This window comes from Sapajus apella, unplaced genomic scaffold (assembly GCF_009761245.1).
Source record: "Sapajus apella isolate SASKATOON/1434 unplaced genomic scaffold, GSC_monkey_1.0 scaffold36, whole genome shotgun sequence".
Classification (NCBI taxonomy): domain Eukaryota; kingdom Metazoa; phylum Chordata; class Mammalia; order Primates; family Cebidae; genus Sapajus; species Sapajus apella.
This window is the reverse complement of record NW_022436976.1, coordinates 11,896,215-11,923,910: the sequence shown is the minus strand read 5'-3', so window position 1 is coordinate 11,923,910 and position 27,696 is coordinate 11,896,215. Positions and strand designations below refer to the sequence as shown.

Here is a 27,696-nt window from a genome sequence, read left to right as displayed (position 1 = left end):
CTTACCAGAGAATAATCTTGAAGTTGATTAATCCTGTAGTCATCTATTTATTTGCTCTATGAGTCATAATTATCCTTAATATATTTATTAAACCTACATGTGAATACTTCTTTACATGTTTTAGCTAAATTCTTAATATATTAGGTGCTCCAGTGAAAGTAAAGAGTTTTTGTAGATAAATTAATTATATTTGCTGTTGTTCACTAATCTTTTATAAATTGAGACATTATTTACATCTAGCAAATTCTCAAATGTTAAGTATATAACTTGATGAATATATATGTACATATACATCCATTGTAAACACCCCAGATTTCATCACTCTGAAATCTTCCCTTATGCACTCATCTCAGGTAAATAGACTTTACCACCAAAGATAATTAATATTCTGGCTTTTATTGCTATATATACTTTTATCTGTTGTTGAAGTTTGTATAATTTTGTGACTGGTTTCTTTTGGTCAACAAGATGATTTGGACATTTATCTATGTTGTTGTATGGAACATAGTTTGTTCTTTTATATTGTTGATGATTGCATGATTATACCACAATTGGTATATCTGTTCTTCTCCTAGTGGACATTTTAACATTTCTAATGTTTTTCTATTATGAATACAATTGCCAGTGGCATTCTTATTCAAGTCTTTTTGCAGACATATATGTTCATTTCTCTTGATTATATTTGTGTGTGTGTGTGTGTGTGTGTGTGTGTGTGAGTTGATAAACTGAAAGGTAATGCATATGTTTAATGTTTTAAGAAATTTCTAGACAGTTTTCCAAAATGTATGTACTATTTTAAAATTTTAAAACAATATATGAGAATTTCAGTTGCTTCCCACAGCATCCCCAGTATTTGATATTATATTACTATACTTTTTAATAGAGATCGAGTTTGAGTGTGATCCATTTCGGAAAAAAGCTGTGGAATACATAGAAGGATTTTAGAATCAGTTGATAGAATAGAATTTCCTTTCATTTTTATTTTCTTAATTATAAAATAAATTTTGGAAAGTTGATTATAAGTTATTGAAAATTTCTTTTTTTCACTTTTACTCACAAACTTTATTTTTTGATAAAAATTCACTCACAGTTGCATCTTGCCATTAAATTCTCTCAGGCATATCCAGCATTCTTCCATTGACCCCCTAGAGACCTAATTAAAAGCCCAGCTGTAAGAACTGCTGGCCTTTGCAGCGGGAACAATACACATTTCCAAAAGGACATGGTTGTCAAATCTCTGGAACTGCCAGTTCCTTGGTCCAAAATTCAGATTGATATTTAGTTAATAAAGCTAATCAAGTTTTTTATCTACCCATAAGGAATACACAAAGGTTCCTAGAGACTAGAGTAATTTTCAGTTTCCAAGTTGTAAACATGGGCCACTTTATTTTGTAAAATTAAAAATCATAGCTTGTATTATTTTCTATAAGCCAGTATGCAGTAACTCAGGCATCTACTTTAGAGCATTATTATAAACAACCTATGTTGTCAGGATGTAAGGAATGCTGTTCCTTGGACCTTGTTTAAGCAGTCTCTTTCATTTTGTTAGTTTAGAATAGGCAGAGGTACACCTGTGTGAACCACTGAACGCATAATCGTGTTTTTGAAACTGCCTCACTCTTCCAAGGGGTCAGGAACCACATCACTTTTTCCTTTTATTATTGATGCCAATCTTAGCTTTTTATTCGTCTGCACAACTCCAGAGCTCAGTAGTGTCAAAATGAATGTCATTTATGATCCGCATGTCTCTAGGATCAAAAGACTCTTCTGCAAAAGGCATTGAAATGTGTAATACTACAACCATATCCCCCTTACATACCAACATCATATGATGCAATTTTTTACATTTTCTTTTTGGTGCACATAAGTATTACATGGTTCCTACTCAATCATTTTAAAAAATCAAGAGACAGCATGACTCAGATTTTTAAGTAATTTTATTTCTTTCTTGTACATGCTTGATATTTAAGTACCATTTGCACTTCAACCAATTGCAAAAAATAAACCAAAATATCTGCTATGCCCATGGACACTGTGCAGGACTTATTTATAAGTTAGTTCACTTATATTAAGATGTAGCTAAGCCTCCAAATGATTTATTTTAGATATGGGCCCTGCCTGTGGTAAATGGACATAGGAGGAAGATTAAATAAATGATCCCCAAAAGAGTACAATTTGAAATCTCATATTTACAGTACGTTTCCATGGTAACAAAATGTCACAAATGAAAATAAATTCAGATTGCAAAATAACCTAAAATGTAATTGTGAAAGCAGCCTCTTTGGTTCAGCATGTTTGGGAGGCTGATCTATTCAGTCAGGTATGTTTTAAGCCTCTGTTTTACTTCTTTGTATCTCTTAGGGCAAAGGAGAAGAAGTGTAATGCCCCCTGAAAGAGGTCAAAAAGGTTAAAATATTGCTGGACTGCATCAGAAAAAAAAATAGTAATACATTCTTCAAAATTTATCATTTTAATAATGTTAAAAATGGAAACAGTTAAATTTAGAATTAATAATTTTTGTCATCTTAATCATAAATGTGTATGTCTTTTAAATAACACAATCCTTGGAACTGGATGGAGCTGAATGTTGCAGAAAACCACAAAAAAATCCTTAAACATGCCCAACAAGAGGAAGTGTTTTATTTTTTGAAATATATCTTGTTGGATGTATTACACAGATCTGTTACCAAAAGCTTATAAAAGACAGATCTGGGAGTAATTTTAAAGATCTTGTAGGACATGCTAACATTTGCTGGGTTAATCTGAAAGCTTTATTTTAAGGTCAGTGTGCAGAAATAAAGAAAAAACCGCACCCATTCACCCAATATTCAATATTTCATTCAAAAGACATCGCTATATACTTACTCTCTTTAAAACAGAGGACCAGGCACTAGATATTTTCCTAATAATGATTTACATGTATTCTTTTGTTTTAAATTCTCCTTTATACGTTTCTCAATAAGATGCTAAGTTAGAGCAAATAGAATGTTATTTATGCATTCAATTTTCCTATGACATAATAATGTATTTTCTTTTTTTCTTTGCAAATTGGCCCAAGACAAAACTAAATACATCACAATGACATTGTTCCTTCAGTTGGTATTTACATCTTTTTTGATGGAAGTATGTATCAACCACAGCAGATAATTCACCAAGTAAATCACCTAATTGGAAGTTTACTGATTCAGTTGGGAGAGGAATACTGGGTGGAGCCAAGAATGGCCAAAGGCAAATTATAAATTAATAGAAGATTGCACTGCATTCTGCTTTGCATTTTTCCTTCTGAACCTCAAGAATTCTTATGTCATGCTCCAGATGCCCTGGACTCCTGATTATTCTCAAGCATTGACTTGTGGCATTGACTTTCCCTAGCTTAGAACAGAATGCGAACAAAGAAAAAGCTTTTTAAAAAGGGAGATAATCAAAAGAACCAAGAACATTCCTCAGAAGTAAAGGTGTCTTTTTGAGCTACTCATTAACAAAAAAAGATTCAAAGGTTTCTTTTTAATAACAGCCTTGGGTGGAGAAGCTCAATGACTTTGTTAAAGATTTCCCTTTGGCTTAAAATCTTGCAGGACAATAAAACGAGAATGATTGTCTACAAATATAGCTGCTACAAGGCCTAATTAAGATCCTGTCTAGATTGACAAAGTAATCAAACAATAAAACAAATGACTTTAGAGCATTGATTTGATTATTTTAGTTTTAAAAATTATTAAAGCCAGATTAGGCATTGAGCAGTTTGATGTTCAGTTGTTATTACTTCAGGACTGTAATTATTGACTGTTTAGACTGTAAGTTATTTGAGAACATAGACTCTGCATTTATCTGTTAGTAGCTTTGGACATAGCAAATTTCTAAGAGGGCTATTAGTAAAAAGGTTAAGTAACTTTTATTAAATGTCTAGTACGTGACAAGCATCATGCTAGATAGATGCTTTCCTGTCATAATTCTCTTTATTCTTTTCAGCATCCCTGCAACAATCATGTTACTATATCCATTGTTACAGATAAGACATCTATACCTCCACCACTAGCTTAATGGCTAGTACATCATGATCATTTGATTCTCATTGAAGAATAAGAGTGTATCTGTCAAGTTTTTGTTTTGTTTTGTTTTGTTTTTTACTTTCAAGCATTAGAAACTAACTCTTGCTAATTTAGGCATAAAAGGAGTAAAGTATATCATACAGCACACAGAATCTTATTCCCCCAGAACAGAGTAGAAAGCCATGTTTGAAATTCTAACAGTGAGGATCAACATCCAAAATCATGCCCAAATGTGGTCCTGTGAAGAGGCACTGCCACCTTTGCTAGGCACACATTGACACTTGTGCTTCTGATGCCAATAATGCAGAGCATTGAATCTGTGGCTGGAATTGCTACCATGGGAAATTGGATGGAGCTACTGCCACCACTGCCACATTACCAAGAGAGATTAGACCCTACTTTTTGCATCATCAGCTCTGAAGTCAGAGTCTCATATGATGTGTTGATTGGAGGAGTCTACAGATAGGTATCCAGATCAGGGAACTGTTGAGAGTAAAAGCGTCATTATTAAGAATTATTCCAGGATAACAAGCCTAAACCAGGACATATGGTCACCCTCTGCTAATTCTGTTCCCTAGCTGCAAAGAGACCTTGGAAAGCACATTTTCTACTTCTATGATAAAATGTGGTCTTGGCTTCTCATTAGTGCTTGCAGTATAGGGAATTACCCAAATGTCAGAAGAGGTTATAAGACTGAGTGTTCCAAAGAGAAGGACAAATGTCCACTACTGAATGAAGAATTGAATTTTAAATAGCCTGTCTAAAGTAAAACGATTAATGAGGTCTGCCTAAGTCTAAAGTGCTTTTCCTTTCATTATACCATGCTCTGAATACTGTAGTATGGCAATGTTTAGCTAAGGATGTATGTCAGAGCTGTTTAAAACAGTGTTGTAAACATATAACATATAGGTTGTGGAGCCCCACTCTAACCTACTGAACCAAAATCTCTAAGAATGGTGCTCTGGCCAGGATCTGTAATTCTTAACATCCTTCAGAGAAAAAAAATAATAAATTTGAAAGGTGATACTTGTGGAAATAAGGCCACTTCTATCTTTTGGATGATACTATTTTCCTGAACTGTTTCATTGTGTGAGATAGATTTGATTTGATGTGTTCCATAGAATTTATGAAAGCTAGAGGAAAGCCTGTAGCCTGTTCAATGTGGCAATAGGCAATAAAATAAAATTATAATTTAAAAAATTGGTTGTGCTTAATTTCCTTTATTATTACCATTAACTGGAAATTTCCTGGAATCTCTCGGGCACTTAGAAATGTCGATGGTACTACACATATGAAGGGTGACAGAGAATTCTAGATAACGTATATTTTTCTTGCTTGCTGATAATAGTGAATGCTCGAGATAATGAAGACCATGTCCCACTCCATTTCTGTTCTCGATTTGGACACCAAGATATAGTTAAGTATCTGCTGCAAAGTGATTTGGAAGTTCGACCTCATGTTGTTAATATCTATGGAGATACCCCCTTGCACTTGTGAGTATTATGTAGTATTCCATAGGTCCTCCAGGTATACTCTATGTACTTGCTTACAATATTAACAAGATATTTTCTTCAAATCTAGGGCATGCTACAATGGCAAATTTGAAGTTGCCAAGGAAATCATCCAAATATCAGGAACAGAAAGCCTGACTAAGGAAAACATCTTCAGCGAAACAGCTTTTCACAGGTGAAAGAATATTTAAGTGCAATAGCCACTAAACTTAGCTGACACTCAAAAGCGCCTGAACTTGTGTACATAAAGCAAGAACAAATAGTGGCAGATGTTGCAATCAGAGAGCGATAGCAGAGGTAGGGCAGAGGACAAAGAGCCCAAGCTAGATGCACAGAAGAAAAGGTGGAGGCAGATGCTGCAGTCAGTACAACAGATGGGGCCGGAGCCAGATGCTGCGTTCCTGGCAGCAGCCACAAAGACAGGGACTGATGTTGCCAAGGCAACAGGCATATCAACATCTGTAAGCATATTGCTTCTATTCCTCTTCACTCCGTGGAAAGCTGCCAAAAAGGGATGTGCCCGTAATCCTCCTCCAACAAGAATCTCATTACCAGAATTCATCAGCATTAAATGTGACACTTTTTTCCTTTCTACTTAAACCTTATGTGCAAATGTGTCTACCTATCTAAAACATCCATCTGTCAGCCTGTAAAAGCCTAGTCAGGGTGGCCACTCAAATACCTAAGAAGGCATTAGCTCTTTTCTAGGAATTCATAAGTGCCCTTTACAGTGTGCTCTAGAAAAGCACATCAAAGGAGCAGCTGGGATTAGAAAAGTTGCAACCAAAAATAAAAAGAGAAAAAGAAAAGGGTGCTAATAAGTCAGAGCTATAGTTCCCTAAAATGCCCAAAAGGAAGGTGAATGTTTTATAAAATCTAAGGCCTTCATTTTTAATGAGTAACTATTTTGCTATAACAGTAAAAGCAATTTAGTAGATCTTGAATTTAGTAGATCTTACACATTATATATTTTTCATCAGTTTGTAACCTCTAAAAATATATTTGAGACTAATTTGTTGTTCCCATAATGTTTTTGTAGTGCATTGATGAATAATAAAAATGAGGAGACTCTCTTTTTTTCTTACCATTCTAAAATGAAGCCTATGCTTCTGCATCAGGCATCAACCTGTCAGATTTCACATGCATTTCCAGATTTTTCTTGTCAACCAAAGACTTGGTCAAAAAAAAAGGTGAAGTAAAACCACCATTTATGGAATAGTGACCATATGCCAGATGATTTGCATCCCTTATCTCGTGTAATCCTTGTAACGTTTTATGAAGTTGGATTTATTATCTCTCTTTTACAGAAGAGAAAATTAAGGCTCAGAAAAACTAAGTAACCTGCCAAAGTTTCTTATGGCTAGAAAATAATGTAGTAAATGCCTACCTAATTCTAAATCATATGCTTTTCACATTTCTTCATGTTCTAGTACCAAAATATTTTGTCTGTTTTCTACACACTCTTCAGTAACACAACACATGCAAGAACTCCTTAGATCCATCAGTGGAATCTGTCCTGCAGGGGACAGTTGGCAGAACCAATATGTACTGGTTGCTGGTATTCTCTTTCCCATTAGGTCATGCCTGTTATGGCTGACACCTCAGGCTAGTTTTCAAATCATTTTGCTACTTCATGTACTAAAATTGGCAAAAACTATAATCAGAAGGTGACTGTCACCTCCAAAAGATTGTCTATATGAGAAGATTTGTGAAGTGAGTTGAAAGTATATGCCCAATTGTTTTATTTTGTGAAATCCTGTGGCTACTCAGAGTAATGATTAATGTTTATGGTATATTCATTTTAAGCAAATATTTATAAAAGAAACTCCTTTTACATGAGGAATTCACTCTACAAATTTTTCTGTGTAGAAATTACAGTATTTTGCACAGAGTAAGCACTCAGTGCATTTCTGTTGTGGCTTTCATATGTATATACACACACACATATATATACAAATGTATATGGGTGTATATGTACACACATACACAAAGAAGTACACATATACACACATATATGTAAATATATTACACATATGTGTACATATATTCAGAACCTATTTTCTGTAAGTAGTTTCTTTGAAAAAGAGCAATGAATCAATATTAAATGTGTACTATTATGGGTCATATTATATTGCAAATAGTTAATGATGCTATGATATATTGCACTGAGATGGTAGTTTTTTTATTCACTTAATTATTCAAGAAAGTGTTATTAAAGACCTACCTTGTATTGGTGCTACTGGGTACATTAAGATGACAGGATTCTTGCTGTCCTTAAAGGATCCCTATTGTAAGGTATCAAGGCAAACAGAGGTGTATCCAGTACAGTATCACAGTGTGATAAGCAGTATAAGATTGAAATTACAAAGAAGCAGAGGGGTCAGCAATGAATTCATTAGAATGCTTCATATTTCGTTCAATTGGAAGAAAAAAATGAATGGTATTTCATGAAACAAAAATGACTTAGGCAAGGCCATCCCAGGAAGAGGAAGTGCTAAGACCCAGTGAACTACCTCTTTCTTCTAGAACCAAGTCCCTATGCCCTTCCTTTAGCCATCATTTAGTTGGGGCTTTGACCAATGCTAGCTCCTTCCAGTTACCTATTACATACCTCATATCTCTTCATGATTTTAATGTAGAGTATGGTTAGTGAACAAGTGATAGCAGAAGCAGAGGTATGAGGGAAACTACAGGAAAAGAACATTTATAAGAATTACTAATCAAAAAGTTTAATCCAGTAGTCATTTACTAGGCATGCTAATTTCATACAAAATCTTTTTATCTATGCATCTTAGCTTTCCCAGTAAACAGTAGAAATCAGAATTTCAAATAAGTGTTTCAACAAATCTACTTGTAAAATTTATCTATAAAAATCTTATTTCCTTGCATCTTGAAATGTATTAATTTTTCCACAAATACTTTCTCACAACTGGAAAGAGCTGATAATGAAAGGTCTTCTACAGTTTGTAACGTGATTCTATAAGCATTAATTCACTTGAAATTTCAGCAACAATTTAGCAAATTAAGAAGGCATTGTCTATCATTATTTTATAGATGGTAAAACTAAAACTTATAGAGATCAAAGTATTTGTCCAAGATCCTCTGGTTTGTGTGTGGCAGAACTTTGGATTTTGAGTGCACAACGAATGCTCCTTCAGTAAAATGAAAGCTCTGAGATCTTACTCTCTGGTCAAGGAAGTGTTTGGAGAGATAGTAGATGGTTTTGCCTGGAATCATTTTAGACCGAGACCTGACTTTGACTAAAACTCTCAGAACCATTCTGAATTTCTCATTCAATTGTCTTGCAGAACAATTCCTATGTCCTGCAGCTTAAAATGCATGAAATTCTTATATCTTATCTCCTTTTATGAAAAATAACTAATATCCTAGAGAACATTTGATTTAAAAACACTAGAAATTTTATACAGATCTTTTCTTAAAGGTCCAGATGTGAGAATCTTTAGGATTTTCTCACCATATATCCACATTTTTTATTTAGCCTTTACAGATGGTGCTGGTTTGTTTTTTATCACCTCCTGCCTTCTCTGTGTCTTTGGCTCTCTTATATACATGTGAGCATCTAGAATGCCTGGCTTAATCAGAGCTGCATGTGTTCATTAGAGCTGCCATAAACAAAATACCATAGAATGGGTGGTTTAAGCAACAGAAGTTTATCATCTCACAGTTCTGGAGGCTAGAAGTCCAAGGTCAAGGTGTCAACAGGTTTGGCTTCTCCTGAGGCCTCTTTCCTTGGCTTGCAGATGGCTGCCTTCTTGCTGTGTCTTCACGTGGCTGCCTCTCTATGTCATCTGTGTCTTAATCCCAGATTCTTCTTATAAGGACGTCAGTCATATTGGATTAGGCCCCACCCTAACGACCCATTTTAACTTAGGTACCTCTTTAAAGACACTATCCCTAAATACAGTCTCACTGTCAGGTTATCAGGGGTTATAACTTCAATGTATGATTTTTCGAGGTGTGAAAGAGAGGGCACAATTTAGTCCATAACAAGGGCCTTCTATCTTTCTTGTTTTATTTTTTTTTTCAGTGCTTGTACCTATGGCAAGAGCATTGACCTAGTCAAGTTACTTCTTGATCAGAATGTCATAAACATCAACCACCAAGGAAGGGATGGGCACACTGGTAAGACTGTGGTGAAAATGTCACTAGTTCTGGATGCTTATCAGTGCTTAAGGATAATGGTATACAAAGAGGTGTGGGGGCATTGGGAGCACTCAACTCTAGTGGGAAAGGGTATTTATCAACTGACATCATTTAGAATTCACAACGACTGACTGACTTTTTGGTCAATTTTATTATTGTGTTAAATTATCTACAGTCAATGCATCTTCTTATGGCCTGCACTAGGGACAGACTGACCACACTGCTCTGCCCCTTCATTTGGTGATCGAGAAAAATACCTTTGTTGGGTCTTTGTTCATTTACTTGTGTAAAGATACTAACATTTGTTCTTGGTAATTACAATAGATGTAGAAATACTATAATTGTACTGAGGAAAAGACGGTCTCTGTAGAAGATTGAGTACAATAGAACACCCATCTTACTTAATGTCTCGTTTGGTTAATAATAAAATTAGTTCTTTATCAAAGAAATAAATCCTTACTTTATGCCTTTGCAAATAATGATAACTGCCTTTTGAAAATTAGGGTGTAGTTTTTCTTTTTTCTCCTTTTGTTCTTTCTTTTCTGTTACAGGATTACACTCTGCTTGCTACCACGGTCACATTCGCCTTGTTCAGTTCTTACTGGATAATGGAGCTGATATGAATCTAGTGGCTTGTGATCCCAGCAGGTCTAGTGGTGAAAAAGATGAGCAGACATGTTTGATGTGGGCTTATGAAAAAGGTATATTTTTAACCATCGTGTCTCTATGGTGATACATTGAACTGTCTGCATAGATTATGTCAATGCATCAATAATTACTTTGCTTGCATGACTTGAACAGTCACATTTCTTCTGTAGATTGTACTTGAGTTTCTAGGCCCTTGGATCAGAGTCCAATACACTGTAATCAGAAAAGGCAACTCTTAGGCTGCAGATGAGCCAAAGGCATTCTCAGTATTGAGACTTTGAAAAGGGAAAAGTAACATTTCTAGCTACCAGAGAAACAAAATTGTGATGGCTAATGATAGTAGAATGGGCTCAGTGCTGGTCTTTATCTCTTATATGGGGGAATTTTCATGTGGATTCAAATTTTTAAGAAAGAAATAAGTACAAGAGGGAAAAAAGGAAATATTTGTCTGATCTAACCCTGCTGACAATGCCTTTGCCAGAAAAATGTGAGGGAGTCAAGTATAAACTTATTTGAATACAAACTTATTTGCTTAAGTATAAACTTATTGGAGGTCAAAGTGGTGAAAGCCTGAGATCTGGTATAAGAACAACTGAGTTTAAATCAAGCCATGTTATTTGACCTTGTACAAATTATTTAATATTTCTGAGCTCCACTTTCTTTATTTGAAAAATAAGGATTATAACTTCTACTTCATAAGATTGTAAATATTAAATGAGACAATATATGCAAATTGCTTTGAAAAGTGGCTGACACAAAATAAATTCTAAGTAATTGGCATTTTAGTGTGATAGCAGTGGTACTAGCAGTAACTCAGAAATAAAGATGCTTGATAACAAATTCGTCATTTCAAATTTGTCGCAAGTCCCTTTCACCATCTCAATAACTGATGATATTGAGATGGTGAAAAGGTATCTTTGTAATTGTTATTGAGATATATTTGCCTCATAAGTGAGCTCTCCATACACACACGCTCCTAAGGAGTTTAGATTTTTAGATGGTATGAAAGAGTATATATTGTCTTTGAAATTGTAGGTTATAATTGAATACTATAAAAATATACCAGATTTTTAAGGCACATTTTAATCATTATTTTAACTTTTGATGACTGCATTGTCTTTTAAGGATATCAACATATTTAAAGAAACATAGTTATCTTTTTAAATACTAGAATTCTAAAAGACTATATCAAAAATAGAAATTATTAACCTGTAAGATTTCCTAGCCTACCAAGTTGATTACAAAGGTTTTCTGACTAAAGTGGAATATGGAAATCCATCAATGAAAGGAGAAATGTAGTCTGATGGATGAAAATGAAGAACTGTTGTGAGCATGCAGTAAGCACATAGCCAAAGAGAAGGAAAAATATACAGGTCTGAAGACTGCTAATGGAAAAATGATAGGGGACTTACTTTAATAAAGACAAGTGAACAGACAAAATGTTATGTAATGAGTTAGATATAGGCCTACTGTGTTTTGTGTGGGCTTTTACTTTTTGGCTTCTCATTTGAATACTGTATAAATACCAACATATACTTTTGCATGTATCATAACCATATAGGTCAATAAATTTCACAGATTGAACTCACCCAGCACCCAAAAGAAGAAACTGAACATAACAAGTCCCTTAAAAGCCCCATTGACATTCTTTTCCAATCACTCCCCTAAGTGATCTACCAATCACTGCCTTCTTGTGGCATAGTTGTTTTGCACTTTCCGGACTTTATATAAATGGAATGCTATGGTATGCACTTTTTTGTGTCTGACTCTTTTCAGCCAACAATATGTGAGATTCATTAAACATTGTTGCAGGCAGTTGTGGATTGGTCATTTTTATTGTTTAGTATAATGTTTGTGACTATATCACAATAATTTATTCTACTGTTCATGAGCATTTGGATAATTTTCAATTTGAAGCTATTAAGAGTACTGTGTTATGAACATGCATATACATAGATATATGTCTTTTGTTTAACATATGGTTATGTTTCTATTAGATATAAAGGTGTTCTACTTTATATTTAAAAAGTGGGTAGTTCTACATCTGAATATCATTTGGAAAATCTTTAATTTTCTGAAGTCTCAGGAGGCCTTACTAAATTCTATCTACTCAACACATTGCATTTATTCAAGTGATTCTCAGTGTCTCTCAAGAAATGTGAGCTTCAGTGTAAGACTGTTTACGAGGCATTAGTCTTCCAGAAGGAAGCTCAGAAATTGCTGCTGCAGCTATCTCTTCACAGGGGTTGGCTTTGTTTGTTTTTAGTTGATTGAGAGTGATAGTTGAAAACTGGCTTTACTTTTATTTTTCGTGGAATTCCACACTTTTATGAAACAATGAATCATTGTGTAAGCTTCTAAGATTTCCTATGAAATGTAAACAAAGATCCTTTAGCTTAGAGGACTTGCCCACTGGCCCCTGCAACATATGCCATATTTGTCACCGTATTTGTTCAAACTAATGTGCCAGGCATCAGTGTTGCATTCCTTTATTACTATGAATTTTAACAAATTGAATGTTGTTGCTCGGAAGACAGATGGATGTTTTGCATATGTTCTAGGGCAAGGCAAGTCAGTCAACAAAATGAAATTGTTGCTATTTTTCCTCTTCCTGAAAAAAATGTTGCATTGTTTTCATGTGTTCAGGAAAAATTAAAGTGGCCCTGTTAATATTGTCAGCAGTGTGCCTGTCCCTCTTTCCTTTGAATAAAGAAGTGCTTCCCTGTCTCCATGGAGAGGGAGTCACTAAATTAGTTGATATGGTATACTAAGGAATTCCCTGAGCAATTTGGAGATAAAGTTGAGGAAGGACTAAAACTCTACTTGATATGGTTTAGAATGGCCCCCTCATGATTTACTATGTACCCCCTATTATCCCAGGAGAGATAAACAAGAAGGGAGCTTCACAATCAAGGGTGTTATCTGAATACGTATAGTTCTGAATATGCCCAATTTGAATAGTTCATCCTAGTCTAATCTCTCAACAGAAAACTGTGGAGTCTTTCTCAGCAGCACCTGTTTCTGTCTGAAATTTTTCATCTGACCCAAGCTAAATTTGACTGACCTTCTTTCTACTATTCTGATATGTCACATGAATGTGTGATTTGGAGTTCTGGAAGAGTTATGTATTCTCTTTTGGAATATTTTCAGAAAAGGGTTTACTCACTATGGTTCCTCATGGAATCAGATATAAAGAATGCTTTCTATTTGCATAGCCTTTTTAACCTAAAGATATCAAAATCAATCTTGAAAATAATTTTCCTGGCGACCTTGATCCTACACAGAAGCCTACTGTTTAAGTTTCAATATTTATCTGTCAGACTGCTTAGAATTCCAATTTTACAGTATTTAGAGTGATTCCCCTCCCCATCCCCCCCTTCTTCGTTTCTACTATTCCATCTGAAAGAGTAGCAATAGCTGTCTCACTCACTTGGATTTGTTCTGCCCTTTACCTGTGGTACAAAGTACCTGTATGAATCGATTTAAATTGGTCAGAAGGAATAGCCAGCAGCCTGCTTATGTTCAAATCCTCTGCCCTAATCACCAGTATGGAAAACCCATTGAAAAGACCTACACATAATCTTACATCCATTGCATTAAAGATGAACCTGCCGAATTGAAAAGATCTCAGCCAATTAGAATTAAACACATAGCTCAATAGTGTGTCTGGCAGTTAGATTTGAAAAGGCTGCCTTTGACAAAGAAAAGCATCCTTTATGTCAGGCTGTTTAGGGTCAGAAAATAACCCAAACTAGAAACAGACCTAAAAACTTCTTATTCGCTTCAGTACTGACACCAGTTAAAGTAATATACAGAGGCTTCTATCACAATATCTAATTACCCAGAATACAATATTTGTGTACAGCAAAGACACCTAATTCACAGTGACAGGGAGCTGGAGGTGGAGAATTAGTGAGTAAGTGAGCAAAAACAATAAAAATCAAGGTTCCTGTACCATGATATATACTTTGTTCATTCCTTTTGACAAGTGTAGTATTGTGTGAATTATTTATAGTAATGTACTATAGTGTAGTCTCTACAAGTAATGAAATCTTACAGTCATGAGTTTCTACAGTTTTTAAGACAGTAAAAATATAAAATAGATGAGGGTGGGAGAGGAGTACAAGTAACAAGAGATAGACTCATTAAATTATTTGACAAATTTTCACCAATGGATTATAAACTCCCAGGATTTTTCTATATTGAATTCCTATTTGAAGTTCAGTAACTTAGTTTAGTGATACTAGTTTAGTGTGCAAGAGTGGATTGGGATAAGGAATCCATGTGTGATTTTTTTGTTTTTGTATACTGGTTACCTTCTTACATGTTTAGTTGCTCTCTTTTAAAAAATAAGTAAAATAATCTCAACTGTCATTAGAATAAAAAGAACTTTCATCATTGTAGTGAGAAAACACAGAAAAATGTTTTTGAAATATAATAATCATAAAAATCCATAAAATGAATAGTAAAAGAGAACTCAACATTCACTAAGCATCTCTTACATATGCATATATATTTATATATAATTTAATAAAAATAACCCTTTAAATTGATATTGTCTTTATTGTATACATTAATAGATTAAGATTAGGGCTGTTGAGTGACACTTGCCCAATCCATGCAGCTGTTGAGTAGAGAGATAGTACCAAACAGGGAGTCTGTCTTATTTAGAATTCAAGCTCTTACCAACACACTGTAAAATTAGATCTAAGCCCAAACTCCATCCTTATTATTTAATCACCTTGGGCAAGTTCTTTAACCTCTTTCAGCATTTACCCTCAAATTCAAAATGAGGATATTAATAACAACTTTACAGAATTCTGATGAGGTTTAAGGATAAGATTTAAGTGCTTGGCACATAACAGATTCTCAGTGAGAATGGCAGTAGCTATTATTGGTAAGTGCAGAGCAGAGATTCAGTCGAAACCACATACCTCCCAAATATCATGGTCTTTCCTAATTTATAACATGCTTTAGTGTACAGTTAGAAATTATGATATATTAGGATAATAGGCATCCGCTATAAACCCACTAATGAAGGGCTTATATTCCTGCCAAACACCTCTGGACAATCCCTGCATCTATAAAACATGTGTTGTTTTATTATATTGATATTTCTTATTTATGGCTCAAGTTATACCATTAATTTTAAGCCTCAGAGTGAAGAAAAATCAAGGAGAATTTGAGAATAATTAATCAAAATATTATGAAAGTAATCCAAAGACATTATTCTAATATGCATAGTCACATGCAAATATATAAAACAATATTTTAAAACTATTGCACAAATTTGCAAGCCTCTTTCCTACAGCAGGGTTTTTCTCCATAGTCAAGGTGGAATGTCAAATAATTTGTAATCATATTTTCAAGCTACCACACCAATTGACTGCTTGATTTCTTTGCTTGGATATCTGAGGACCCTGCAAAACTCAGTAAGTCCAAAATTGAACTTAACATCTTTTTTTGTCCTTATCATTCTGTTTCTTCTACTATGTATTCTTTATTCAATCAGCCATTTAATGGTATTAGCATCCACTTTGTCACTTAGGTCAGAAATCTTGAATGACGCTTGATTACTTTTTCCTCCTCAGCGTCTCCTCCCACCACACATCCTATCCATTCAATAGAAAAGTCTTCTTTATTTTGCTTAATTAAGTACATTTTTAATCCATCCTTTTTACTTTTTTTCACTATCACTATTTTAGTTCAGATTCTTATAATGCTTCTTCTGATCCATTCCTCATAGCTGCCCTTTTTTGTCCTCAGCATTTTAAAATTTATTTTCCAACTATAGACTGAGATATATATATATTCAAGGTGCAAATAAGACCATATTATTCCCCAGTTTTAAACCTTTCTCTGACATACCATCACCCATAACAAAAAGGCTCAGCTTGATATCATAACATACAAAGATTTTCCTGTCCTGTGTACTCCCTGCCTCTTGAACCTCATGTCCTCTTTCTCCTGTTACATGGACAACCCCACATGCCACAACCATCGTCACATTCACTAGATCACCAACATTCACTCAGTGTGCACTCTGTGTCATGCATGTTCTAAACACTTCACATTTATTAACTCATCAAATCCATATAATAACCCCGTGAGGCAGTGTCAATTCACGTAGCAGTAATAGTATAAAACTGCTTATTCTTCTCTATACATATCATGTTATTTCATGTTTCCAAGACTTTTCTCATGGCAGTTCAATCTCCCTCTACATCCATTCTGTCCTCTCCCTGTCACTTCATTCTTTATATTTCTGCTTGCCACTTGGTCTTCAAGACTTAGTTTATGGAAGTCTCCTAGTCTTATTGAAGATTTCTGGAAAGTCTTCCCTGACATTCCAGCCTACACACATATCTTTTCTTTATATTTTACTTTATTATGTGCATATCTCTGTCTCTGTGTTTACCACTTCATAGTGAAACACTCTCTCCTCTTACCAAATTATAAGCTGCTTGAGAGGAAGCATTTGGGCCATTAGTTCATTGTCTTCCAAAAACTTGAATACAGTCAATGACTCCTAGTAGATGTCCAGTACATGCTAGTTGAAAGCAATAAGAGAGACAAAAGGAAAATATTTTAGACATTACATTCTTTTCTATGTCCTACTATATGGCATCTGGAGAGTTGATATTCTCAGAAATACTAACTACTACTTTTCTGTTGTCTGTGTAGCCATTTCTGTAAATATCATAGGTTTCTTATTAACTGCACATCCTAATATGCAAATAAATAGGAAAAAATGTTTTAAAGAATGTTCTAAAGCTCTTCTTTTTATGTATTGGAACAGCAAAATTTTCTTCTGACTGGAATGCTTTTCTCCTCCCTTTTTGATTAATCAATTTGTCCTCATCTTTCAAGTTGAGCTTGAAAGACAGTCTTAACTCTCCTGACTCTTCCAGATTGTTGTAAGATTCACCATTATAGAGGTTCATATCATGTATCTTTTCTTCCAAGAACTTGGCTAAATAAAATTTGATTTAAATATTTATATAATTTTTTTCCGTTTGATAGCATTGATTATAAAAGTAAATAATATTTCTATTTCAACACCCTCTCTCATACTGAGTACCATTCATTCGTTCAACAGAAATTCATTGCCAGCCTAATAATATGTGATAGACACTGTACTAGGAACTAAGTTCCTAGTGATAGGATCAGTAAGACAGATAATATCTCCCTGATCTTAGGAAGTTTGCATTTCTAGCTTGAAGACACAGGCTGCAAGCAAGAAAACAAGTAGAAAATATGGGTTAACAATAAGTGCTATGACTAAAATAAAAAGGAAATGCAATGATGAACACAAAGTTCAAGGGTACTATCTAAAACTGAGTAATCATGGAAGGGGAAGGCCTCTCAGGGAAGATGTTATTGGAGCTGGCCCCTCATTGGTACACAATGAATGTTTGAAGCAGGAAAGGAAAGAGAAAAAAAAAAAAACAGAATGAGAAAAAGACAAAAAAGGAGGATAGCTAAAGAATTTAGTTTGTATATAAAAACCTCTTGGCAAAAGCATTCTTCATGCCTGTGGATCCTTCTTTTAAGGTAAAGGACTAGTGACATCCTTACTGGGGCCTGGTGATTAAGGGACAAGAGTAATTGGTCAAAGGGGATGTGAGTTCCCTCTCTGTGATATAAAATTAGGACATCTTTCATATTTAAGTGATGAGAAGATAGAGCAAATCAGAAATTTTTGTTACCTCTGATCTAATAATGAACAGTGTATCGGACCAGCATGGTCAGGAGGAAGAGGAGCCATTGAAGGACAATTGTCATAAACCATCCTCTGATTCCACTTTTCAATGCTCTGGAAAGTGAGTTTTTAACATAATGGGAAGGGAATATATTAAAATATTGAACAAAGCCTCATATGTATAATTACTGTGAAAGCTTTATTATTTGGGCCAGGTCTAAAGCAAGGCCCAGGCTGCTCCTTTGATGACCTGGGCATATGAGACATATGAGGTCAATGAGAATTCCTTCTGTAACTGAGACTAAATCTCCATGTTCTCTCCACAGCCATGAACCCAAAAGACCTCTGAGTCACCAAATCATGGAGCTCTTAGTACTGGTGTCATTTACCACTAATCTCCAGATCTAGTTCTTAAAATATTCTCATAGCAAGAGATTAGAATCAGCTTTTGTTGTTTTTAAGTTAAAATAGTGGTGAACAGAAAGACAACCTTATAGAGAGATAAATTGTACTTCCCTTCTTAAATAATGATAAGGCATCTGCTGTATATATGACCATGATTTAGATATTAAACTATTTTTGTAATAATCTCTTGGATTGACTTGTCATCTTAAAACCTAGGTTTTAAAATAACTATTAAGAAAGTTGAAAGCAAAGAAGATTTAAGAGGGAGAGAAATCACACCAAATATAAGAAATAAAGGAACACAAGTAGACAAATTAAAGGGAAAGCACTAAATTTGGAGAACACACACAGGACTGGAAGAGTGAGGAACAGGAGATAAAAGAGATTTCAAGCTGGGAGAAGAATCACATTTGCCAAAACCCTTAGGAGCTCCAGTGAATAATACTCTGAAAGTGCAGATTGTCATTAGAGCTGCATTAGGCTAATAACATAGCAACCTCCTATTTTGGTAAAATGCTTGGGTGTAGATAGTAAATTCTGAGATATAGGAAAACATTTTATTTAATTAGTGGAAGTTTGATTATCTCTGGAGGTATTCCATTAGTGTGCTTTGGTTATCTGGGTGTATCCATTGTCAGGAGTTTGGCTTAACAAGTCCATTTAGTGAGTTCCATTAAGGTTTATTTTTCTGCTTAACTCCTTGTGGCCAAGCATCCAGGAGCTGGGCTTTACTGGATTTCGGGCTTCTTTGCATGTACTTCAGTCGCTTGTCAGAGCAGTTCTAGTCATGGAAAATTTCCCATACGTGGGTGCCTTAGCCCACAGTTAGCAGGAGGTGGGAAATCAGGCGGAGATGTCTTCCAGAGCTGAGGGGGCCTCTTGGCATTTCCCTGGCAGCCTCATGCTTATCATCAGCCAGAACCCAGGCACTCATTAGGCTCTTGATGAAAAGCATCCCAAAGAAAATGCCAGCAAATTGTGCCACTGTGCTGGCAGGAAATGAAAACTGCTCAAAGCAAATGGAGCCAAGAGAGCTGTTGAAATGAAAGGTAACATCAAGGGTGTGATCACTAACACACACAGGCGTTCAGGATTCAGGATGCAACTTTCTGCTTCACTGGGGAAAGCATGAGGCCCTCTCGTCTGTCAGCCAATGTCAATTCTACAGAGTGGCTGAGATAGACTGGAAGGTGGGCTCTGTGAATTAGCTTGTCGTGCTTGGGTAAATGCTAGGGGTTTGGGTTGTTTTTATTCCCCCCAAGAAGTCTCTCCTAGGAAAAACAGAAATAAGAAAATTTTTTGTTTTTCTGTTTTTCCTGGGCCCAAAGGCCCAAATAAGGTAAAAGGAAGATTCCAAAAGCACTATAGGTCATATTAAAGTGGGATCAGACAGTGTGGAGGGCAGTAAAAAAAAATTAAAAATAAAAAAACTGAAAAGAAAAACCAACTCAGAATCTGAATCTTTCAAGGAACTGATGAGTATTATTATTATTATTATTATTATTATTATTATTATTTTAGAGACAGGGTATCTCCCGGGTCTAGCCCAGGCTAGAGTGTAACGGTGTGATCATAGCTCACTACAATCTTGAACTCCTAGATTCAAGTGATTCTCCCACCTCAGTTTCCCCAGTAGCTGGGATGACAGGCAGATGCTACCATGCCCCACTAATTTTTAAAAAAACTTTTTGTAGAAATGGGGGTCATGCTATGTTGCCCAGTCTGATCTTGAACTCCTGGCCTCAAACAATCCCCCCACCTCAGCCCCACAAAACACTGGGATTACAGGTGTGAGTCAAGGAAACCTGGCCAAATTGTAATTCCAAAGGAACTTTTGGTCAGTAGTACTACTTTTACCCTGAGGTTAAAATGGCCACAGAAGGAAGAAAAGGAAATGCTCAACAGTAGGTAGCACCAACACACAAGCAAGGCACAGGCATACTGAAATCTTCATGAAACAGCATGTGGTAGGTAAAGTAATGGACCCCAAAGATGTTTGGGTCCTGTTCACTGAAACTGTAAGAGGCTGCCTTACATGGGGAAGAATCAAGATTGTTATTTAGCTGACTTTAAGAAACAGATTATCCTGGATTATTCCAGTGGGCTCATTGTAATATGGAAAAGGGGGGCCGAAGCAGAGGTCAGAGTAATATGATATGAGGACTAAGCCAACCATTGCTGGCTTTGAAGCTATAGGAAGGGGGCTGCAAGCCAAGGAATGTGGTTGGCCTCTAAAAGTTGGAAAAGTCAAGGAAACCGGTTATCTCCTAAGCCCTCTAGAAAGAAATGCAGTCCTGCTAACACCTTAATTTCAGCTCAGAAAAACCCATGTTGGGCTTTTGACCTCCAGAACTATATGATAATAAATATGTATTGTTCGAGCCACTACGTTTGTGGTAACTAACAATAGCAGCAATAGAAAATGAATACACTGGTATTTAGAAGAGCCATCTGAAGTTCCAAAAAGGAGTTTCCGAGTTCATCTGCAATTCTTGGGGCAAAAAGCAAAGAGAAAAAGCAGTGAGAAGACCCAAAAGGCACATTGATGTGTTAGAACTGTAAGGCATATTATATACATCATCTTAAACTTTACAACAATCTTACAAGGAGGCATTATCATTTCTAATCCATAGATGAGGATCTTTTAAAAAAGTAAAACAAATCATATCCTTTAACTAATTAAATTCCTTCAGTGGCTCCGCATCTCACCTACCCTACACAAAAATCTGAACTCCTTATCCTCACCTGTAAACCTCTACATCAGTCATAGTCAAAATACAGATTACCTACGAGCATCACCTGGGACCTTGTTAGAAATGCAACACTCATCCGCTACTACAGTCTTTTTTAATCATAATCTCTTGGGACAGGGCTTAGGAATCTGAACTTGCACTCCAAGTGATTCTTACACATAGTAAAAAGTTTGAGATGCACTAGCCCACATGAAGTACGCTTGCCTACCTCTCCAACCAAATCTGATACCACTCTCATCCTTGCTTGTGATGTTCCAGCCACACTGGCCTTCTTTTGTTTTCTAAACATATTGTGTTTGCTTCCATCTTGGGACTACTATATTATCTATTCTCTCTGCCTATTAGGTGCTTCCCCTAGAAATTTGTTTGTTGGCTAATGTCCTTAATGTCTTAAAGTTTCCTTGATTGTGAACTCACTTGAGTCCAAAGAAAGAATGCTAATGAGACTGCCCCCTACATTATTACGTTATAAGGTATGCCTATGATTTGAGAAAATCAGATATCCACCAGTCATGAATAGAAAGCTGGAGAGGATAAGAAAATGGACACTAGTTTTTAACTATGTAGATTTCAGTTTTGCTACCAGTTTTAGCAATTATAACCACAATTTTTGTTTCTTTTTTTTTCCTCAAAGAATCTTAGATTGTTGCTTTCAGAAAAGCTTTTCGTGCTGGTAAATACCATAATTTTTTCCATCTCATGATCTCGAATGCACTGTTCATTTAAATTTGTTTTGGAAGGGAGGATTTGAAAGGCAAACCAATCTCAGCATATACTCTCCACATAAGCTAGGTGTATGCTTAACCCGAGTTAACTGCAGATCCTTTGTAACAGATAAGTATTTAGGCTTTTTCAATTCCTTAAGTTTGACAGTTTTACAATGAGCTCTGCTGTTTTCACAAATCCCGTGGCAAGATCTTTAAGGTTGACTGTTTTTTCTCTTTTATATATTAGCTTCAGGAGATTATTTTTATAATGACCACATTAAAATAGTATCAAAGTTTAATTTTATTGGAAAACATTGCTTTATTCAGAGGAGCATTTAGCATTTTTTATCCTTGACAATTATAAGCCCCTAGTGTAACTAGTAAATCCCAAAATGTTGATGGTGTTATACGATAAAAAAGTATTTCTCATATAAGTAAGAGTCCAGGGTGGATGGCTTTCTTCCAACACTTACAGCCTCAGAGCCTTCTGTGTCTAGCCAGCAAATGGAAAGAGCAGAGAAGGCTCACCTGTTTCTTAAAGCATACACCTGGAAGTGACTTTGCTTTTGTTCATATTGCCTTCATGAAAATATGTCACAAGGCCACAGTTGAATGCAAGGTACATAGGAAAATGTCACTGGATGGGCAGCCATTCCCAGTGACAAAATTAACCTGTGAAAGAGGAGTATAAATATTGGCAGGCAGCCAGCTGTCTCTGAAAACCTATGTAAATTATCTTAGTGCTGCAAAATGCTGCAATTCTGAACTAAATGTACTGCTCAATCACAGCAAATACATCCCTTTTTCCTGATTACTGTATGTGCTTTTTGCCCTTTTAAGTGTGCCCTTATTACATACTCCCACAGTACTTAATATTTCCTTATTTAGCAATTCTCATCATTTTTATGATTATTTGTTCAACTACACTGTAAGCTTCTTAAGGGTAAGAACATAGTCACTTTGTTCACTGTATTACCAGTACCTGTACCCACCAGAGTGCCTAACATAGTGCTTCACATATGGTGTCATTAAGAAATTATTTTGAACCAATGAATGAATGATTAAACTAAATTTCTATTGCAATACATTATCTCTTATGATTTGTCCTATGTTATAAGCTACTTCCAGTAAATTTTGGATTTGAGAGTAGACTAAATAAATTAAACAAAATTTAGGACTGTTTGTTCTTTGTGTCTTTTCATAAAGGGCATGATGCCATTGTCACACTCCTGAAACATTATAAGAGATCGCAAGATGAATTGCCCTGTAATGAATATTCTCAGCCTGGAGGAGGTACCCCTTTTCTTATTCAGTTTTCATTGTTGTATAATATTGTGCCTAAAGGTAAATCTGTGTTTCCGTTACTATCATTCTCGGGGTAGGGAGGAGGGCATAGCCTGTGTGAGATTAGATTTATTTTAAGTAACCTTATGTCTGGGTGAGGCTGAATATAAAGAAGCCTCCATTTTGGCTATTTTCTAACTCACTAATCTGCAGTTCCTTCAAGTTTAACATTTCCCAGACTGGATGTTTATGAGGCTTGTGCATGACTAGGAAGGCCTGGATAAGCTGAGAGCAGGCGTTTTCCATTTCAGTAATCTATTACAGAATACTCATATCCAGACACAAATTAAATCTGCTAGAGTCTGCTACAGCTTGGATTTTCTAAAAAATCTTTTTATGCACTTTCTAAATAAACACTTTGTGGTACAATTTCAGCATCCAGAGAAAGATTTGGGCTGTAAGCGATAGTTTTACTTGGTTTCATCACCTGCTTATTTTTATAATGTTGAACTTTTATGTAGAAAAAAGTGATTGCTACTTTCAGCTCTATTATATAATTTGATTTCTAGATGGTGCCTATGTGTCTGTTCCATCCCCCTTGGGGAAGATTAAAAGCATGACAAAAGGTACTTATAATCTGGGAAAATTGTTATATTTGATTACTAAAGGTTAACTATTGCTTAAAATATAACTTTCAATTTTGTTTTACATATGACAAATGATGAATATTTTGCAAGCACAATGAATATTATCAAGATAATATTCCTTACCCTTTATCTCCTTTCAGTGCCTGAAGATACAATCACAGTGAAAATTTGACATGGCTATTAAAGAAAGATCAAATTCTCTCAGGACTGTTTAGATGTTTCTGTTTTTAATAAAAATGAATTATAAATATTAATATTTGTTTAAGAAGAATTGGGACTAGAAAATATGTATAAAAATACATTTTTTTTTTCAAAATATCCCCAATAAGTAATACTTTGGTACCTTTTTTGAATGTATGTTGCACACAGAAATTAATAATGTTGGACCAGGACAGTAAAAAATATGATTCAAATGTAGATTCATATTTAACTATTTGGAATTTAAAGTCTTTTAACAGTATTTTTTTTCATTTTGAGTGTTTCCTTAGAATGATTCATATGTTTATTTCCTGTCATTTAATTGGCATCCCTTTGAGGTTAGTTTATGGGTACTTGGCTAAGGCTGTTGAAATAGACTGAAGAGAGTTACCAGATCAGAACCTTTATCATGATAGGATATGGACTGGACTCCAGGGTTGCTATGTCATTCAGGCAAGCTGGCTGGTGACCAGATCAGGAATAAACCCTTAGCCCTGGTAACAAAGAGTGAGTAATCAAGACATAGAACTTACATTAATTTAATGCAGAGTATCAGGGATCATTTGAGTTAAGGTTTTAGCATCTTCCAGTAGTCAATTACAGTTGGAAAATAGAACTTAAATGTTACTAGGAAATTATGTTTTTTATTAAATATATATATGCATGTGTGTATAAATATCATATGTGTGTTTTTTACCTTAAAAAATAAAATGACAATTTCTGTTTTTAGAGAAGGCAGATATTCTCCTCCTAAGAGCTAGATTGCCTTCACATTTCCATCTTCAGCTCTCAGAAATTGAGTTCCATGAGATTATCGGATCAGGTAACCTAAAAAAAATGATAATAAAGGCCTGGTTTGGTTGAATGAGCTCAAGTTAATATGTGTTTGTTTATTTATTTTAAACAATTGTAGGTTCTTTTGGGAAAGTATATAAAGGACGATGCAGGAATAAAATAGTGGCTATAAAACGGTAAGCAAACAAATGAAAAAATTCAGCATCCGGGTGGAATTGTGACCTTTGAGAAGCATATGTATGGCAAGCCCCTTGTTTAGACCCATCTGTTTACTGAGGATTTTCTGTTGCTGCCATTTCCAGTTATCGAGCCAATACCTACTGCTCCAAGTCAGATGTGGATATGTTTTGCCGAGAGGTGTCTATTCTCTGCCAGCTCAATCATCCCTGTGTAATTCAGTTTGTGGGCGCTTGCTTGAATGATCCCAGCCAGTTTGCCATTGTCACTCAATACATATCAGGGGGTTCTCTGTTCTCCCTCCTTCATGAGCAGAAGAGGTATGGGTCTTTTGTTCTGATTTATCCTTGACATGCCATTGGAATTACTCTTGTAATATGTCAGAGGCTTTCTCATTGGATGAGCCTTTACCTTCTGAAATCTGAGTGCTAGCAAGTATGGCATTTTAATTTATGCCTAATAATTGTGATTCAATAAATAGAAATGCTTTGTGCTTTCTTAACAGAAATTCAGTTGAAGATAACAAATTTAAGGAATTTAAATTGGCAACTGAAATTTAATTAGGTTAAATTTGAAATACTGATAAAGAAAATATATGCTAGCTCAGAATAAAATAAAGTTTAAAAAAGTGATCTTACACAAATCTAAAATGAATTCACTTCCTGGGTTTATGCATATAGGAATTAGGATTTCGTTTCATTAAGTGATTAAGATAGATTTTATTTTATAATATTACCAAGAAATTAAGTATAGCATTATAAATAAATTATAAAACCAAGTATAATATCTTAAACAAAAGATGCTGTATATCTTAATTTATTCATAATTAAGAATTTTCTGATGTAAGAAAACTATTTTTTTCAGATTTGTTGAATTTCTAGCTTAACCCTCAAGAAAGAAAAAAATGGTTAAAATTATACAAGATAACAACTCTCACACATCATTTGCTATTTTGGTATTGGCTTTGACCATTTCATCTCTGTTAAATCTATTTTTAAATTCTAGGATTCTTGATTTGCAGTCTAAATTAATTATTGCGGTAGATGTTGCCAAAGGCATGGAGTACCTTCACAACCTGACACAGCCTATTATACATCGTGACTTGAACAGGTATTTTTTTTTTCTAAATAATGAACTCAGAAGGGTATAATTAACTGGGAATTTTAGACAGATTTCAGTGAAGATAATTTCAGACTTGTTGCAGATCAGGTACTCTGTGGGTAGGAGGACAGGCTACCATAAACTTAGGCAGTAGAAAGTTTTGTCATTGTCTTTTACAGGAGTAGAAAGCTATATAACTGCTTCTCAGGGATCTTTTAAATCTATGAAGAATGTTCACTCATATGGTAATATCTGTAAGATGCACCAGCTAACTAGTTCTCAGGTCAGTAAGGTCAGATCAAGCGTTGAGCTAAATGGCTATTAAAAAATGATATGTCTCCTATAAAGTGAGGTGTTGGAGTAGCTCCTGATATAAAATTATCTGAAACATTACATTGTGCTACCATTTTTGTATTTTTATATTAGTAATTCAGCTTAACCACAGTTTATTTACCTAGTTTTCAGGTGAAGAGGATTTTATGTGAAATAAATATGAAACCAGAGTGTTCCAGTGGTGGAACCCCAAGGGATCTCAAAACTTTTCTTAAATGGTGAAAACTTTCTCTACGTATAGTATAGGAAAGGACGATATACAAAATGGAGCAGTGTTGGGTAAAGGTAAAGTGGGGTGTAGAAAACTCTATTTACTTCCCATTTCCCAGTGCTAGGGAGAGATTCTTGTGCCACCTCTGTAGAAGCCCAAAGGTGCTATGTGGAATAGTTGGACAACAACTGATTTAGTTTAGGAAACAAGTCAGATGATTCCACATCAGCCACATTCATTTTATGATAATCAACTCAGTTCACACAGATTCTGTATATAGTCCTTTATAAAAACTTTACAGTTCTGAAGCTGCTAAATATTAATTACTCTGATGACATATAAGCCTGGTCTGGAAAGATGGGGAGTTTGGAAGAGCATACTATAGGCTTAGGGAAGACATTAATAAAATACACAGAGATTAGAAAGTTAAAGGTATATATAGGAATTATAGTTTCATTTTAGTGTACAAAGTGCATCAATGTATGTAATGTGTATAATGTATGAAGTAGACAATTATTAAAAAGTATAGAAAAATAGAACAAGAGCACAGACACCAGTGAATGCTATTACTAAGGTATTTTAGACTTTTTTTCTGTAAGGAAACAATGAAGATATTTGAACTGAAAATCACAAATTTGGAGCTATATTATTGAAAGATTAATCCACACCTGGTAAAAATATCAACTTGAAGGGAAAGTCAAGAAACTATTGAGGCATTTGTGGCAGTAATCTACATAAGAAGTAATGAAAAGCAGAATTTCACTAGTGGCAGTGGAAATGAAAGGAAGAGACATGTCAACTTTAAATAGCAAAACACAGAGTTTACTCAAGCTCAGAGTTTGAGGATTATTACCCATGAGCACGAATTCAAGTTGTCCTGAATACACACTCCACTTAGCAGCAGTTAGAAGTTAGTTTTTAAGAAAAAAAGCAGTTTTTAAGTTGTTTACCAAAAATTTACATTAAAATAATATAAGCTTTTGATTGGCTATGCCTTGTTTTTTAATCAAA

The 27,696-nt window shown here is 35.0% G+C and overlaps 1 protein-coding gene across 1 annotated transcript in view; it reads left to right on the top strand.

Moving 5' to 3' along the window:
- Positions 1-27,696, top strand: part of LOC116564091 (serine/threonine-protein kinase TNNI3K) — a 324,743-nt gene that overhangs the window by 130,075 nt on the left and 166,972 nt on the right. The window contains exons 10-19 of the mRNA XM_032297087.1: positions 5,398-5,542; positions 5,631-5,735; positions 9,609-9,703; positions 10,276-10,425; positions 23,146-23,232; positions 23,793-23,849; positions 24,799-24,891; positions 24,982-25,039; positions 25,166-25,360; positions 26,046-26,150. Coding sequence (XP_032152978.1) covers positions 5,398-5,542; positions 5,631-5,735; positions 9,609-9,703; positions 10,276-10,425; positions 23,146-23,232; positions 23,793-23,849; positions 24,799-24,891; positions 24,982-25,039; positions 25,166-25,360; positions 26,046-26,150 — 1,090 coding nt within the window. The remainder of the gene's footprint in view (positions 1-5,397; positions 5,543-5,630; positions 5,736-9,608; positions 9,704-10,275; positions 10,426-23,145; positions 23,233-23,792; positions 23,850-24,798; positions 24,892-24,981; positions 25,040-25,165; positions 25,361-26,045; positions 26,151-27,696) is intronic.